This window comes from Salmo trutta, chromosome 2 (genome assembly GCF_901001165.1).
Source record: "Salmo trutta chromosome 2, fSalTru1.1, whole genome shotgun sequence".
Taxonomy (NCBI): domain Eukaryota; kingdom Metazoa; phylum Chordata; class Actinopteri; order Salmoniformes; family Salmonidae; genus Salmo; species Salmo trutta.
In genome coordinates, this window is record NC_042958.1 from 4,579,531 (window position 1) to 4,596,394 (window position 16,864).

A 16,864-nucleotide genomic window follows, 5' to 3' on the forward strand; every position below is an offset into this window, starting at 1 on the left:
AAAGTATGTTATAACCATGTCACATGAGGTTAAAGCATGTTATAACCATATCACATGAGGTTAAAGCATGTTATAACCATGTCACATGAGGTTAAAGCATGTTATAACCATATCACATGACGTTAAAGCATGTTATAACCATATCACATGATGATTCCTAATGTACTATGCAGTTCCACTTCTACTCATCTGAACAGGGCAAACATGGCTACCTGCTTAAGATGCACTCTCCCACCACGCAAAGGAGGTGGCGCTACTAGTGGCCGGGGACTTCAGTGCCGATAAACTTAAATCCGTTTTACCTAATTTCTACCAGCATGCTAAATGTGCAACCAGAAGGAAAAAAAACTCTGGACCAGCTTTACTCCACATACAGAGACGCATACAAAGCTCTCCCTCGTCCTCCATTTGGCAAATCTGACCATAATTATATCCTCCTGATTCCTGCTTACAAGCAAAAACTAAGCAGGAAATACCAGTGACTCGCTCAATACGGAAGTGGTCAGATGACGCAGACGCTAAGCTACAGGGCTGTTTTGCTAGCACCGGGATTCATCCAATAGCATTGAGGAGTATACCACATCAGCTTCATCAATAAGTGCATCGAGGACGTCATCCCCACAGTGACCGTACGTACATACCCCAACCAGAAGCCATGGATTACAGGCAACATCTGCACTGAGCTAAAGGGTGGATCTGCCACTTTCAAGGAGCGGGACTCTAACCCAGCCGCTTATAAGAAATCCGGCTATGCCCTCAGACGAACCATCAAACAGGCAAAGCGTAAATACAGGGTAAAGATTGAATCGTACTACGCCGGCTCCGACGCTCGTCGGATGTGGCAGGGCTTGCAAACTATTACGGACTACAAAGGGAAGCCCAGCCGCGAGCTGCCCAGTGACATAAGCCTACCAGATGAGCTATGCATGCTTTGAGGCAAGCAACACTGAAGCATGCACGAGAGCACCAACTGTTCAAGACGACTGTGTGATCACGCTCGCCGTTGCCGATGTGAGTAAGACCTTTAAACAGGTCAACCCATAACTCATATCTCAGTCTGTATTACAGATTTCTAATAAAGCAACTTCTATTACCCATAACTCATATCTCAGCTCTCGCAGTGTGACTTTCTGACTCAAGAATTTCAGTGATCGTGGCAGGGGTCTAAACATACAGAGGAGGACTTTACACCGCAGGCTCTTTAGGAACATGTCTGAATCCTTCCAGGCCTTGTTAGTTGAACGTTGTCATTGACAGTAGTTGGGAGGGGAGCAGTGAAAGCACCTGAACATGATAAAGTGAAGAGACTAGAAATGTCAGGTGGGATACAAATTGTGAGGGTTGCTTTTCACAAATTCAGAGAGGCTGTGAGAGAGACATTTAGAACTGTTGACACTCGTGGTACTACAAGGACCACGAGTGTGTGTGTGTGTGTGTGTGTGTGCATTACCTGTGGGTTCTTTGTCTGTGGTTGAGAGATGCCGTGCGTCCGGGGCTGTGCTGGCTGTCTAGTCGAGCAGGGCTGGTCATATAGTCGTTTGGCACTGTGGGTGGTTTCACCGGCTCTAGAGTTTTACAGGGCGTGCTGCGTCTGTTAAAGTAAACCGAAGACAGAGAGGGCGATAAAGAGGAGAATGACTCAACCAGAATGAACCGAATGAACCAGAATGACTCAGAATGAACCAGAATGAACCAGAATGACTCAGAATGAACCGAATGAACCAGAATGACTCAGAATGAACCAGAATGAACCAGAATGACTCAGAATGAACCAGAATGAACCAGAATGAACCAGAATGAACAAGAAAGACTCCTAATGAATCAGAATGAATCAAAATGAACCAGGGGTCCATTCAATTTAGAAAAAAATAGATCAATGAATACAAAAAAATCCTCATTGGAAAGTAATGGAGAAAATGTACTGATATGGGAATTATATGTTTAAAGGTAATGATTAAAGTACTCCACCCTGAAACATAACTATTAGTGATTATTAGTTCATGTAGCATGTATAATGAATGATTAAAGTACTAAAAATAAGTCCAATAAGGTTTGGTAGAGACAGGTGAGGGATAGAAATGTGTGTGTGTGTCTAAGAAAATACCGAGAACAATTCAACTGTGTTTGACCCGACCTGGCTAGAACTCTGAGAAACTTAAATCATTTTCAAGGTTCCTCTAATCTCGGGGGAATGGAACGGACAGCGCTGAGTAGTGATAAACAGTGGTGAGAACTCTGAGGAGGGATACAACCCACCTACTGTTCGTGTGTATGTATGTGCGTAGGATATCTACTGTTTGTGTGGAGGTATGTGCGTAAATAGGGAGTTAGTTATAAAATGGATGTCTTTGTATAATGGACTTCAGAACGTTCTTGAGAATAAACTGTACGAACCTTTTGCAGAAGCTGAGTCTTTGCTTAATTATTATTAAACCCAGGGTCTTACAAACCTCGGGGATTAGTCAAAGCTTATTGATTGTTAGTTATTATCATTGGGATTGAAAATTCTCGTGACATGTACCTATTCAGGAATGGAAGTTATCTCCTAAAACGCGGATGGTGAGTTGGAGTAGAACCCGATGTCACGATGTCACGATGCACGATGTTACACACAGTGACTTCGGAAAGTATTCATACCCCTTGACTTATTCCACATTTTGTTGTGCTACAGCCTGAATTAAAAACTGATTAAATATAGTTTTTTTATCTCACCCATCTACACACAATACCCCATAATGACAAAACAAAAACGTGTTTTTTTAGAAATGTTTGCTAAATTATTGAAAATGAAAATAAAGAAATATCTCATTTACATAGTGTAAGTATTTACACCAATCCTTTGCAGAAACACCTTTGGTGGTGATTACAGCTTTGAGTCTTCTGTATCAGCTTTGCACATCTGGATTTGGGGATTTTCTCCCATTCTTCCTTGCAGATTTTCTCAAGCTCTGTTAAGTTAGATGGGGAGTGGCGATAAACAGCAATCTTCAAGTCTTTCCATAGATTTTCAATGGGATTAAAATTTGGCCTTTTCCTGGGCCACTCAAGGACTTTCATTTACATTTACATTTTAGTCATTTAGCAGACGCTCTTATCCAGAGCGACTTACAGTAGTGAATGCATACATTTCATACATTTTTTATATTTTTTTCCTGTACTGACCCCCCGTGGGAATCGAACCCACAACCCTGGCGTTGCACACACCATGCGTTGCAAACACCATGCTCTACCAACTGAGCTACAGGGATGGCCACTTTCACAAGCTTCTTCTGAAGCCATTCCAGCATTGCTTTAGCTGTTTGCTTGTGGTCATTATCTTGTTGGAACATAAACCTCTCTCTGAGGTTGCTTGGTGTCATTATTGGAACATAAACCTCTCTCTGAGGTTGCTTGGGGTCATTATCCTGTTGGAACATAACCTCTCTCTGAGGTTGCTTGGTGTCATTATTGGAACATAAACCTCTCTCTGAGGTTGCTTGGGGTCATTATCCTGTTGGAACATAAACCTCTCTCTGAGGTTGCTTGCACTCTAATGCAGGTCCTAGTCAAGGAGTTGCCTTTATTTGGCTCCATTCATTGTTCCCTCTATCCTTACTAGTCTTCCCCATAGTATGATGCTGCTGCCACCACCATACTTCACGGTAGGGATGGTGTTAGACGGGTCATGAGTTATGCCTGGTTTTGTCCAGACATAGCGCTTTGCATTCAGGCCAAAGAGTTCCATTTTTTGTCTCATCAGACCACTGAATCTTTTTCATGTGCCATTTTAGCAAACTTCAGGTGTGCTTTCATGTGCCCTTTTCTCAGGAGTGTCTTCTGTCTGGCCATTCTCCCATAAATCCCAGATTGCTGAAGTGCTATAGAGAATGTTGTCCTTCTGGCAGGTTCTCCCATCTCAGCCAAGGAACTCTGTAGGTCTGTCAGAGTGGTCATTGGGTTCTTGGTCACCTCCCTGACTAAGGTCCTTCTTGTCAGGTAGCTCAGTTTGGCCGGAAGGCCAGCTCTAAGCAGAGTCTGGGTAGTTCCATTTCCCAATGATGGAGATCACTGTGCTCTTGGAAACTTTTAACACTCTAGAAATTGTTTTGTACCCTTCCCTATTTACAGCGCCTTCGGTAAGTATTCAGACCCCTTTGACATGCTCCACATTTTGTTACGTTACAGCCTTATTATAAAATTCATTAAATAAAACATTTTCCTCATCAATCTACACACAATACCCTATAACGACAAAGCGAAAACAGGTTTTTAGAATGAGAAACCCAGAAATCCCTTATTTACATAAGTATTCTGACCCTTTGCTATGAGATTCGAAATTGAGCTCAGGTGCATCCTGTTTCCATTGACCATCCTTGAGATGTTTCTACAACTTGTGGTCCACCAATCAGGCCTTTATGGTAGAGTGGCCAGACTGAAGCCATTCCTCAGTAAAAGGCACATGACAGCCCACTTGGAGTTTGCCAAAATGTACTTAAAGGTCTCTCAGACCATGAGAAACAAGATTCTCTGGTCTGATGAAACCAAGATTGAACACTTTGGCCTGAATGCCAAGCGTCACGTCTGGAGGAAACCTGGCACCATCCCTACGGTGAAGCATGGTGGTGGCAGCATCATGCTGTGGGGATGTTTTTCAGTGTCAGGGACTGGGAGACTAGTCAGGATCGAGGGAAAGATGAACGGAGCAAAGTACAGAGAGATCCTTGATGAAAACTTACTCCAGAGTGCTCAGGCCCTCAGACTGGGGTGAAGGTTCACCTTCCACAGGACAACGACCCTAAGCACACAGCCAAGACAACGCAGGAGTGGCTTTGGGACAAGTCTCTGAATGTCCTTGAGTGGTCCAGCCAGAGCCCGGACTTGAACCCAATCGAACATCTCTGGAGAGACATGAAAATAGCTGTGCAGCGACACTCCCCATCCAACCTGACAGAGCTTGAGAGGATCTGCAGAGAAGAATGGGAGAAACTCCCCAAATACAGGTGTGCCAAGCTTTTAGCGTCATACCCAAGAAGACTCGAGGCTGTAATCACTGCAAAAGGTGCTTCAACAAAGTACTGAGTAAAGGGTCTGAATACTTATGCAAATATGATATTTAATTTAGTTTTTTTTAATTATAATTTAGCAAAAATGTCTATAAAACAGTTTTTGCTTTGTCATTACGGGGTATTGTGATGTCATTATGGGGTATTGTGATGTCATTATGGGGTATTGTCTGCAGATTGATGAGAGAAAACAACTATTTCATACATTTCAGAATAAGGCTGTAATGTAACAACATGTGGAAAAAGTCAAGGGGTCTGAATACTTTCCGAAGGCGCTGTATCTGCCTCATCACAACTCTATCTCGGAGCTCAGTTCCTTCGGGACTTCATGGTATAGTTTCTGCTCTGACATGCACTTTCAACTGTGGGACCCTATATAGACAAGTGTATTTCTTTCAACAACAAACATTTTTTTAAATTTTTTATTTAACCTTTATTTAACTAGGAAAATCAGTTAAGAACAAATTCTTATTTACAATGACGGCCTCCTCCGGACGACGCTGGACCAATTGTGCGCCGCCCTAAATCATGTCCAAACAATTGAAATTGGCCTCCAGTGAAGTCGTAGTGAAATCTCAAGGATGATCCCAAAAAATAAAACATGTTTGAACCTGAGTTTAAGTTGGATTGTCATAGCAAAAAGGTCTGAATACTTGAATTAGTTCTGTTTTTTTATTTTAAATAAATATGCAAACAAATTTAAAAAAAACATGCTTTCACTTCATTATTATGGTGTATTGTGTGTAGATGGGTGAGATTAATAATATATATTTTTTAAATCCATTTTGAATTTAGGCTATAACAGCATAATGTTGAATAAATCAAGGGGTATGAATACTTTGTGAAAGCACTGTATATATCATATTAACAACATAGTAACCTTTTCCAAAACCTTTTTACGACCATGGCCTCAACACTCTGAAATGCTCAATACAGTAACAGTCAGTGAAGGTCTGTGCTGGAGAATCTATCCAGCTGGATGTCCCACAGCAGTGACTACAACAGCTAACTGAAATAGAGCTAAGCTGTGTTAAAAGGCCAGAATTAGTGTCTGCTTAGTGTTACATTGCAACTTTATATCAAACCGTGGCTGAGTCCCAAATGGCACCTTATTCCCTACATAGTGCACTACTTTTGACTAGAACCCCATTGGTCCTTGTCAAAAGCAGTGCCCGACATAAGGAAAAGGGTGCAATTTGAGACTGAACCCATGTCAAAGATAAGGATGGGACTAACTTTCATGTGCACCGGCTACGATTCCCAACTCCCAAAATAGCTGTGCCTCTACTCTGCCTTCTAACATGTTGACTAGAAAAAGTCATCCCTTGTTAAAAAAAGGAGGCCATCTTACCCTAGAGTTCCACGCCCTGACAATGTCCCTGTCATGGGCGGCGGGCTAGGAGGTTTCTGGGTTGGCGGATTGGTCCTCGATAGTGTTCCTCCTCCTCCTCTGATTGGCTGATTGTTTCCATGCTGCTGTTGTAAGAAAATAAATCAAGAAATCTCTGTAACACATTTAACACAGTGGTAGCATAAAGACTAAGTTGTATGGCAACTAAAATGTGACAGGCTTCCCAGATTCAGTATACTCCAATCTTTACTGAGACATTCTAGCTTATTAGCATATTGATAGCAGGACTTGGTCACAAGGTGACGCCAGGTGAAAACCCACAGAGTAATTCCAAGAGAGTTTCTGCTTAACATTGTGACATGTTTGTTACAAACATGGTGTTCTACCAAGCATGTAAAATAAACAGATAGACATAACCAATAACTAAGGTCACGCCACAGCTACCATCTGATTTTCTGGGGGGGGGGGGGGGGGGGGGCTTTCGAGGTTATTGTTTTAACAAGAATTAAAAATATTCAAAAGCGTACTCCTTTTTTTTTTATCTGGGAAGCCCATACAACAGACTAGATAGTTATACTAGATAGTTATACTAGATATACTAGATCGTTATACTAGATATACTAGATAGCTATACTAGATAGTTATACTAGATAGTTATACTAGATAGTTATACTAGATATACTAGATATACTAGATAGTTATACTAGATAGTTATACTAGATATACTAGATATACTAGATAGTTATACTAGATAGCTATACTAGATAGTTATACTAGATAGTTATACTAGATATACTAGATATACTTGATAGTTATACTAGATAGTTATACTAGATCGTTATACTAGATCGTTATACTAGATCGTTATACTAGATAGTTATACTAGATAGTTATACTAGATAGTTATACTAGATCGTTATACTAGATAGTTATACTAGATAGATATACTAGATAGTTATACTAGATAGTTATACTAGATCGTTATACTAGATAGTTATACTAGATAGCTATACTAGATAGTTATACTAGATCGTTATACTAGATAGTTATACTAGATAGTTATACTAGATATACTAGATAGTTATACTAGATAGTTATACTAGATAGTTATACTAGATCGTTATACTAGATCGTTATACTAGATAGTTATACTAGATAGCTATACTAGATAGCTATACTAGATAGTTATACTAGTTATACTAGATAGCTATTCTAGATAGCTATACTAGATAGTTATACTAGATATACTAGATAGCTATACTAGATAGTTATACTAGATATACTAGATAGCTATACTAGATAGTTATACTAGATTGTTATACTAAATAGCTATACTAGATTGTTATACTAAATAGCTATACTAGATATACTACATATACTAGATAGTTATACTAGATATACTAGATAGCTATACTAGATAGTTATACTAGATAGTTATACTAGATAGCTATACTAGATATACTACATAGCTATACTAGACAGCTATACTAGATAGTTATACTAGATAGCTGCACATGGACAGCTATTCAACATATAACTGTCAACATATGTAGCATGATATACTGATATACTGATATATATGATATACTGAAATGATAAGTTCTGTTACTAAGGCTCTGATAATGACGGCTATAGCAACAGTTGGACTAGGCATGCATGCACTATGGATTGGTTTAGGCCACTAATAGAAGGAATAAAATGAATGAAAATGAAAACATTTTAAGGGGTTGAACAGCCTGGCAATAATAGAACTACGGAAAGATGGGTCATGTGACAAACTGGACTTACCTTGGCTTTGAGCCACTTAACGTAGGCGGAAGAAAGAGAGAGAGAGAAAGAGAGAGAAGGCATGTCAAAATCGCCATGTCGAAATGGTAAAAGGACCCAGAGTACAGGAGAGAGCCCGTTCACCACATTATTTACACTGAGTCAACGCTTCTCTAGACCTGGGCCACTCAGTGGTTAGATGGCTTTGCACCGCACAAAAACAGTGTGGGTCCACTGGTTGTTTTAGTACTTTGTCCAGTGAGGGAAAAAAGTATTTGATCCCCTGCTGATTTTGTACGTTTGCCCACTGACAAAGAAATGATCAGTCTATAATTTTAATGGTAGGTTTATTTGAACAGTGAGAAACAGAATAACAACAAAAAAATCCAGAAAAACGCATGTCAAAAATGTTATAAATTGATTTGCATTTTAATGAGGGAAATAAGTATTTGACCCCTTCTCAATCAGAAAAATGTCTGGCTCCCAGGTGTATTTTATACAGGTAGATATACTAGATATATACACTCTTAAAGGGAGTGCTCCTAATCTCAGTTTGTTACCTGTATAAAAGACACCTGTCCACAGAAGCAATCAATCAATCAGATTCCAAACTCTCCACCATGGCCAAGACCAAAGAGCTCTCCAAGGATGTCAGGGACAAGATTGTAGACCTACACAAGGCTGGAATGGGCTACAAGACCATCGCCAAGCAGCTTGGTGAGAAGATGACAACAGTTGGTGCGATTATTCACAAATGGAAGAAACACAAAAGAACTGTCAATCTCCCTCGGCCTGGGGCTCCCTGCAAGATCTCACCTCGTGGAGTTGCAATGATCATGAGAACGGTGAGGAATCAGCCCAGAACTACACGGGAGGATCTTGTCAATGATCTCAAGGCAGCTGGGACCATAGTCACCAAGAAAACAATTGGTAACACACTACGCCGTGAAGGACTGAAATCCTGCAGCGCCCGCAAGGTCCCCCTGCTCAAGAAAGCACATATACATGCCCGTCTGAAGTTTGCCAATGAACATCTAAATCACTCAGAGGACAACTGGGTGAAAGTGTTGTGGTCAGATGAGACCAAAATGGAGCTCTTTGGCATCAACTCAACTCGCCGTGTTTGGAGGAGGAGGAATGCTGCCTATGACCCCAAGAACACCATCCCCACCGTCAAACATGGAGGTGGAAACATTATGCTTTGGGGGTGTTTTTCTGCTAAGGGGACAGGACAACTTCACCGCATCAAAGGGACGATGGATGGGGCCATGTATCGTCAAATCTTGTTGAGAGCCTCCTTCCCTCAGCCAGGGCATTGAAAATGGGTCGTGGATGGGTATTCCAGCATGACAATGACCCAAAACACACGGCCAAGGCAACAAAGGAGTGGCTCAAGAAGAAGCACATTAAGGTCCTGGAGTGGCCTAGCCAGTCTCCAGACCTTAATCCCATAGAAAATCTGTGGAGGGAGCTGAAGGTTCGAGTTGCCAAACGTCAGCCTCGAAACCTTAATGACTTGGAGAAGATCTGCAAAGAGGAGTGGGACAAAATCCCTCCTGAGATGTGTGCAAACCTGGTGGCCAACTACAAGAAACGTCTGACCTCTGTGATTGCCAACAAGGGTTTTTCCACCAAGTACTAAGTCATGTTTTGCAGAGGGGTCAAATACTTATTTCCCTCATTAAAATGCTAATCAATTTATATCATTTTTGACATGCGTTTTTCTGGATTATTTTGTTGATATTCTGTCTCTCACTGTTCAAATAAACCTACCATTAAAATTATATACTGATCATTTCTTTGTCAGTGGGCAAACGTACAAAATCAGTAGGGGATCTAGTACTTTTTCCAATCAATCTATCTATCTATCTATCTATCTATCTATCTATCTATCTATCTATCTATCTATCTATCATCTATCTATCTATCTATCTATCTATCTATCTATCTATCTATCTATCTATCTATCTATCTATCTATCTATCTATCTATCTCACCTACACCCCAGACCAGCAGGAATCCTCACAAATCCATAGATGTTTCCATTACATATTTAAACATGTACATCAACACCTCAGCTAAGCTGTCACACTGTATTTCTACCTATGTAGAACTATTAGTTACTTTAATATGTATTATTACAGACACTATAACCCTTTAGTATCATCGCCACGGAAACACTGTCAGTGCAAACTGGATGCCAAACTGTACCAAGTCTTCTTTGTGTTCTAAAAATGTCATTTTAAAAACGTTCATGAACGTTGTACCTATGCACTTATGCTCTGGTAAGAAAAGCAATTTCTCTCAGACAAGTGCTCTGTAATTCATGTTTGAGAGCGTCAAACAGAGGAGCAGCGAGTGCTCCACGCCACAGGGCTGCATTACACTAGGACAAGCACCGGGTCAAGTGGCTCATCCATTATACAGGCTCCCTATTGGGCGATGCAGGGCTCATCTATTATGCAGGCTCCCTATTGGGCGATGCAGGGCTCATCCATTATGCAGGCTCCCTATTGGGCGATGCAGGGCTCATCCATTATGCAGGCTCCCTATTAGGCGATGCAGGGCTCATCCATTATACAGGTTCCCTATTGGGCGGTGCAGAGAGCATTACAGGAACAGAGATAAAAACAGAGGTTCTTGGTAGGGGACCAGTGTTAATCACATGTAGCTATGATGAAGCTGTGTAGTATGTATGGTCTGGGAAAGCGTGGGAGATAGTGACATTGTGCAAATACAGGGGTGAACCAAGGATCAATTCTGAAATATGAGTTATTATTAGGCTACAGTAGTGTTTCTTCATCCTGGTTCTGGGGACCTAACGGGGTGGCCATTTTGTTTTTTGCCCAAAGCACTACACACCTGATTCCACTAATCAAAGGTTTGATTATGCAGATGATTAGTGGAAGCAGGTGTGTAGTGCTTTGGGCAAAATAAACTGAAATGTGCACCCCATTAGGTCCCCAGAACCAGGATGAAGTAACTTTAGGTTACAGGCATCAGTTCGTTCAGACAGGACCATGTTGATGGACTACGGAGAGCTCTGTTATCCCAGTCCAGAACTAAAGGGGATCAGACTGTAGTGCAGACTGGCCGTGCTGCTCTCGTTCAGACAGGACCATGTTGATGGACTACGGAGAGCTCTGTTATCCCAGTCCAGAACTAAAGGGGATCAGACTGTAGTGCAGACTGGCCGTGCTGCTCTCGTTCAGACAGGACCATGTTGATGGACTACGGAGAGCTCTGTTATCCCAGTCCAGAACTAAAGGGGATCAGACTGTAGTGCAGACTGGCCGTGCTGCTCTCTATTGGGTGAAGGTTACAGCTCGGTGGGGTTGGGGCAACGTTCAGGCCTGAGTGGGTCTAAGCAGGATTTGACCGTGAAAAGTAGGTGTGTCCTGGATTGGCTGAAGCGTTAGTCAGTTAAATCAGATCCAGCTTCATAGCCTGGATTGGCTGATGTATTAATATGGTGGAAATGCACACACACAGCTCTAGACCTGGGCGATGGTATGAACAATATGAATACAGTGTACAGGGCAGTCTATATGCTGACAAAGACTACACAGGGACCAGAAAATGTGCTGAGCTATTTTTATTTATTTTATTTCACCTTTATTTAACCAGGTAGGCAAGTTGAGAACAAGTTCTCATTTACAACTGCGACCTGGCCAAGATAAAACAAAGCAGTTCGACACAAACAACAACACAGAGTTACACATGGAATAAACAAACATACAGTCAATAACACAATAGAAAGATCTGTATACGGTGTGTGCAAATGAAGTAAGGAGGTAAGGCAATAAATAGGCCAATAGTGGCAAAGTAATTACAATTTAGCAAATTAACACTGATGAGCAGATGAGGGTGTGCAAGTAGAAATACTGGTGTGCAAAATAGCAGAAAAACAAAAACAAACATGGGGATGAGGTAGGTAGTTGGTTGGATGGATGGGCTATGTATAGGTGCAGCGATCGGTAAGCTGCTCTGACAGCTGGTGCTTAAAGCTAGTGAGGGAGAGATGAGTCTCCAACTTCAGTGATTTTTGCAATTCGTTCCAGTCATTGGCAGCAGAGAACTGTAAGGAACGGCGGCTAAAGGAAGTGTTGGCTTTGGGGGTGACCAGAGAGATATACCTGCTGGAGCACGTGCTACGGGTGGGTGTTGCTATGGTGACCAGTGAGCAGAAATAAGGCGGAGCTTTACCTAGCAAAGACTTATAGATGACCTGGAGCCAGTGGGTTTGTCGAGGGCCGTAGGAGGAACAAGTCAGCCATCATAGAGCCCTATGGCAGTCAGCTTCATGTCAGGCCACATAGAGCCCTATGGCAGTCAGCTTCATGTCAGGCCACAGAGAGCCCTATCTACGGCAGTCAGCTTCATGTCAGACCACATAGAGCCCTATGGCAGTCAGCTTCATGTCAGGCCACAGAGAGCCCTATCTATGGCAGTCAGCTTCATGTCAGGCCACATAGAGCCCTATCTACGGCAGTCAGCTTCATGTCAGACCACAGAGAGAGAGCCCTATGGCAGTCAGCTTCATGTCAGGCCACAGAGAGCCCTATGGCAGTCAGCTTCATGTCAGACCACAGAGAGCCCTATGGCAGTCAGCTTCATGTCAGACCACATAGAGCCCTATGGCAGTCAGCTTCATGTCAGGCCACAGAGAGCCCTATCTACGGCAGTCAGCTTCATGTCAGACCACATAGAGCCCTATGGCAGTCAGCTTCATGTCAGGCCACAGAGAGCCCTATCTATGGCAGTCAGCTTCATGTCAGGCCACAGAGAGCCCTATCTACGGCAGTCAGCTTCATGTCAGGCCACAGAGAGCCCTATCTACGGCAGTCAGCTTCATGTCAGGCCACATAGAGCCCTATCTACGGCAGTCAGCTTCATGTCAGACCACATAGAGCCCTATGGCAGTCAGCTTCATGTCAGGCCACATAGAGCCCTATCTACGGCAGTCAGCTTCATGTCAGACCACATAGAGCCCTATGGCAGTCAGCTTCATGTCAGACCACATAGAGCCCTATCTATGGCAGTCAGCTTCATGTCAGACCACAGAGAGCCCTATCTATGGCAGTCAGCTTCATGTCAGACCACAGAGAGAGAGCCCTATCTATGGCAGTCAGCTTCATGTCAGGCCACAGAGAGAGAGCCCTATGGCAGTCAGCTTCATGTCAGGCCACATAGAGCCCTATCTACGGCAGTCAGCTTCATGTCAGACCACATAGAGCCCTATGGCAGTCAGCTTCATGTCAGGCCACATAGAGCCCTATCTACAGCAGTCAGCTTCATGTCAGACCACATAGAGCCCTATGGCAGTCAGCTTCATGTCAGGCCACATAGAGCCCTATCTACGGCAGTCAGCTTCATGTCAGACCACATAGAGCCCTATGGCAGTCAGCTTCATGTCAGACCACAGAGAGCCCTATGGCAGTCAGCTTCATGTCAGGCCACATAGAGCCCTATGGCAGTCAGCTTCATGTCAGGCCACATAGAGCCCTATGGCAGTCAGCTTCATGTCAGGCCACAGAGAGCCCTATGGCAGTCAGCTTCATGTCAGACCACAGAGAGCCCTATGGCAGTCAGCTTCATGTCAGGCCACAGAGAGCCCTATGGCAGTCAGCTTCATGTCAGACCACATAGAGCCCTATGGCAGTCAGCTTCATGTCAGACCACAGAGAGCCCTATGGCAGTCAGCTTCATGTCAGGCCACAGAGAGCCCTATGGCAGTCAGCTTCATGTCAGACCACAGAGAGCCCTATCTATGGCAGTCAGCTTCATGTCAGGCCACAGAGAGCCCTATGGCAGTCAGCTTCATGTCAGACCACAGAGAGCCCTATCTATGGCAGTCAGCTTCATGTCAGACCACATAGAGCCCTATCTATGGCAGTCAGCTTCATGTCAGACCACAGGGAGAGAGCCCTATGGCAGTCAGCTTCATGTCAGACCACAGAGAGCCCTATGGCAGTCAGCTTCATGTCAGGCCACATAGAGCCCTATGGCAGTCAGCTTCATGTCAGACCACAGAGAGAGAGAGCCCTATGGCAGTCAGCTTCATGTCAGACCACAGAGAGCCCTATGGCAGTCAGCTTCATGTCAGGCCACATAGAGCCCTATGGCAGTCAGCTTCATGTCAGACCACAGAGAGCCCTATCTATGGCAGTCAGCTTCATGTCAGACCACAGAGAGAGAGCCCTATGGCAGTCAGCTTCATGTCAGGCCACATAGAGCCCTATGGCAGTCAGCTTCATGTCAGACCACAGAGAGAGAGAGCCCTATGGCAGTCAGCTTCATGTCAGACCACAGAGAGAGAGAGCCCGACTGTTCTTGTTCTTCAGGACAGTCGGGAACGTTTTTAAGAGAGTACATAACTTGTAGCTGAGTTAAGGAGGCTGTATTCTGTTCCTCATGTAACAAACACCACATATCAAGGATGAAAAGAACACATTAGTTGCAAGAAGGTCCAATTTGTAAGTCGCTCTGGATAAGAGCGTCTGCTAATTGACGTAAATGTAAATGTAAATGTAAGAAAAAAACCATCTAACATCTCCTCTGCATTCCTGAACCTGCTGACTAGATTGAGTGTCAGCTGACTGGGAAAAAATATATCTCACCTTTACCCATACCGTTGTGAGAGGGCAGGACTCGGGAGAGAAACCTAGCAGCTTAGGTGACCAACAGAATGTCCCCAAGTTCATGGGAAAACCTGAATATCATAGGTGTCTTTTACTATGTCCTCACCCTTCTCTCTATGTCCTCACCTTCTCTCTATGTCCTCCCACTTCTCTCTATGTCCTCCCACTTCTCTCTATGTCCTCCCCCTTCTCTCTATGTCCTCACCCTTCTCTCTATGTCCTCACCCTTCTCTCTATGTCCTCACCTTCTCTCTATGTCCTCACCTTCTCTCTATGTCCTCACCCTTCTCTCTATGTCCTCACCCTTCTCTCTATGTCCTCACCCTTCTCTCTATGTCCTCACCCTTCTCTCTATATCCTCACCTTCTCTCTATGTCCTCACCTTCTCTCTATGTCCTCACCTTCTCTCTATGTCCTCACCTTCTCTCTATGTCCTCACCCTTCTCTCTATGTCCTCACCTTCTCTCTATGTCCTCCCCCTTCTCTCTATGTCCTCACCTTCTCTCTATGTCCTCACCCTTCTCTCTATGTCCTCACCTTCTCTCTATGTCCTCCCCCTTCTCTCTATGTCCTCACCCTTCTCTCTATGTCCTCACCTTCTCTCTATGTCCTCACCTTCTCTCTATGTCCTCACCTTCTCTAAATGACCTCCCCTTCTCTCTATGTCCTCACCCTTCTCTCTATGTCCTCACCCTTCTCTCTATGTCCTCACCCTTCTCTCTATGTCCTCACCCTTCTCTCTATGTCCTCACCCTTCTCTATGTCCTCACCTTCTCTCTATGTCCTCACCTTCTCTCTATGTCCTCCCCCTTCTCTAAATGTCCTCCCCTTCTCTAAATGTCCTCACCTTCTCTCTATGTCCTCACCTTCTCTAAATGTCCTCACCTTCTCTATATGTCCTCACCCTTCTCTCTATGTCCTCACCCTTCTCTAAATGTCCTCCCCTTCTCTAAATGTCCTCCCCTTCTCTAAATGTCCTCCCCATTCTCTAAATGACCTCCCCTTCTCTCTATGACCTCCCCTTCTCTCTATGTCCTCCCCTTCTCTCTATGACCTCCCCCTTCTCTCTATGTCCTCCCCTTCTCTCTATGACCTCCCCCTTCTCTCTATGACCTCCCCCTTCTCTCTATGTCCTCCCCTTCTCTCTATGACCTCCCCCTTCTCTCTATGACCTCCCCCTTCTCTCTATGTCCTCCCCTTCTCTCTATGACCTCCCCCTTCTCTCTATGTCCTCCCACTTCTCTCTATGTCCTCCCCCTTCTCTCTATGTCGTTCCACTTCTCTCTATGTCCTCCCCCTTCTCTCTATGTCCTCCCACTTCTCTCTATGTCCTCCCCCTTCTCTCTATGTCCTCACCTTCTCTCTATGTCCTCCCCCTTCTCTCTATGTCCTCCCACTTCTCTCTATGTCCTCCCCCTTCTCTCTATGTCCTCCCGACTTCTCTCTATGTCCTCCCCCTTCTCTCTATGTCCTCCCACTTCTCTCTATGTCCTCCCCCTTCTCTCTATGTCGTTCCACTTCTCTCTATGTCCTCCCACTTCTCTCTATGTCCTCCCCCTTCTCTCTATGTCCTCCCACTTCTCTCTATGTCCTCCCCCTTCTCTCTATGTCCTCCCACTTCTCTCTATGTCCTCCCACTTCTCTCTATGTCCTCCCACTTCTCTCTATGTCCTCCCCCTTCTCTCTATGTCCTCCCGACTTCTCTCTTAATGATGCTTTGAAGCACATACCACCGGGATCCTACAACATACATGACCTCGCTACTTAGTGTGTGTGTGTGTGTGTGTGTGTGTGTGTGTGTGCGCGTGTGTGAGTGTGTGTGAGAAACGAGACACTCTTGTACATTCCAATCTAAATGAATCCGATTTTTCTATTAGCTTGTCTTCCATTTTAATAAAATAATATGCCTAAGTGTTTTGTGAATGTTTACTTACTAAATGTTTTTAGCAACATAATAATAATTTATAAAAATGTCTATAGCGCTTTCCATAAAAATCTCAAAGCGCTTCAAAAGCTAAAAAAACAAACAACTAGCAAATACTGTACCATGTCTTCATATAAAT

The 16,864-nt window shown here is 43.6% G+C and overlaps 1 protein-coding gene across 6 annotated transcripts in view; it reads right to left on the reverse strand.

Annotated features, from left to right (window-relative positions):
* Positions 1-16,864, reverse strand: part of LOC115149194 (abl interactor 1) — a 120,175-nt gene that overhangs the window by 29,660 nt on the left and 73,651 nt on the right. For 2 of the 6 annotated variants that reach the window (XM_029691828.1, XM_029691835.1), the window contains exons 4-6: positions 8,182-8,196; positions 6,394-6,518; positions 1,451-1,591 (exon numbers count right to left, since the gene is read on the reverse strand). In XM_029691828.1, the coding sequence (XP_029547688.1) occupies positions 1,451-1,591; positions 6,394-6,518; positions 8,182-8,196 (281 nt within the window). The remainder of the gene's footprint in view (positions 1-1,450; positions 1,592-6,393; positions 6,519-8,181; positions 8,197-16,864) is intronic. The other 4 variants (XM_029691844.1, XM_029691863.1, XM_029691854.1 and 1 more) reach the window with 2 other exon arrangements.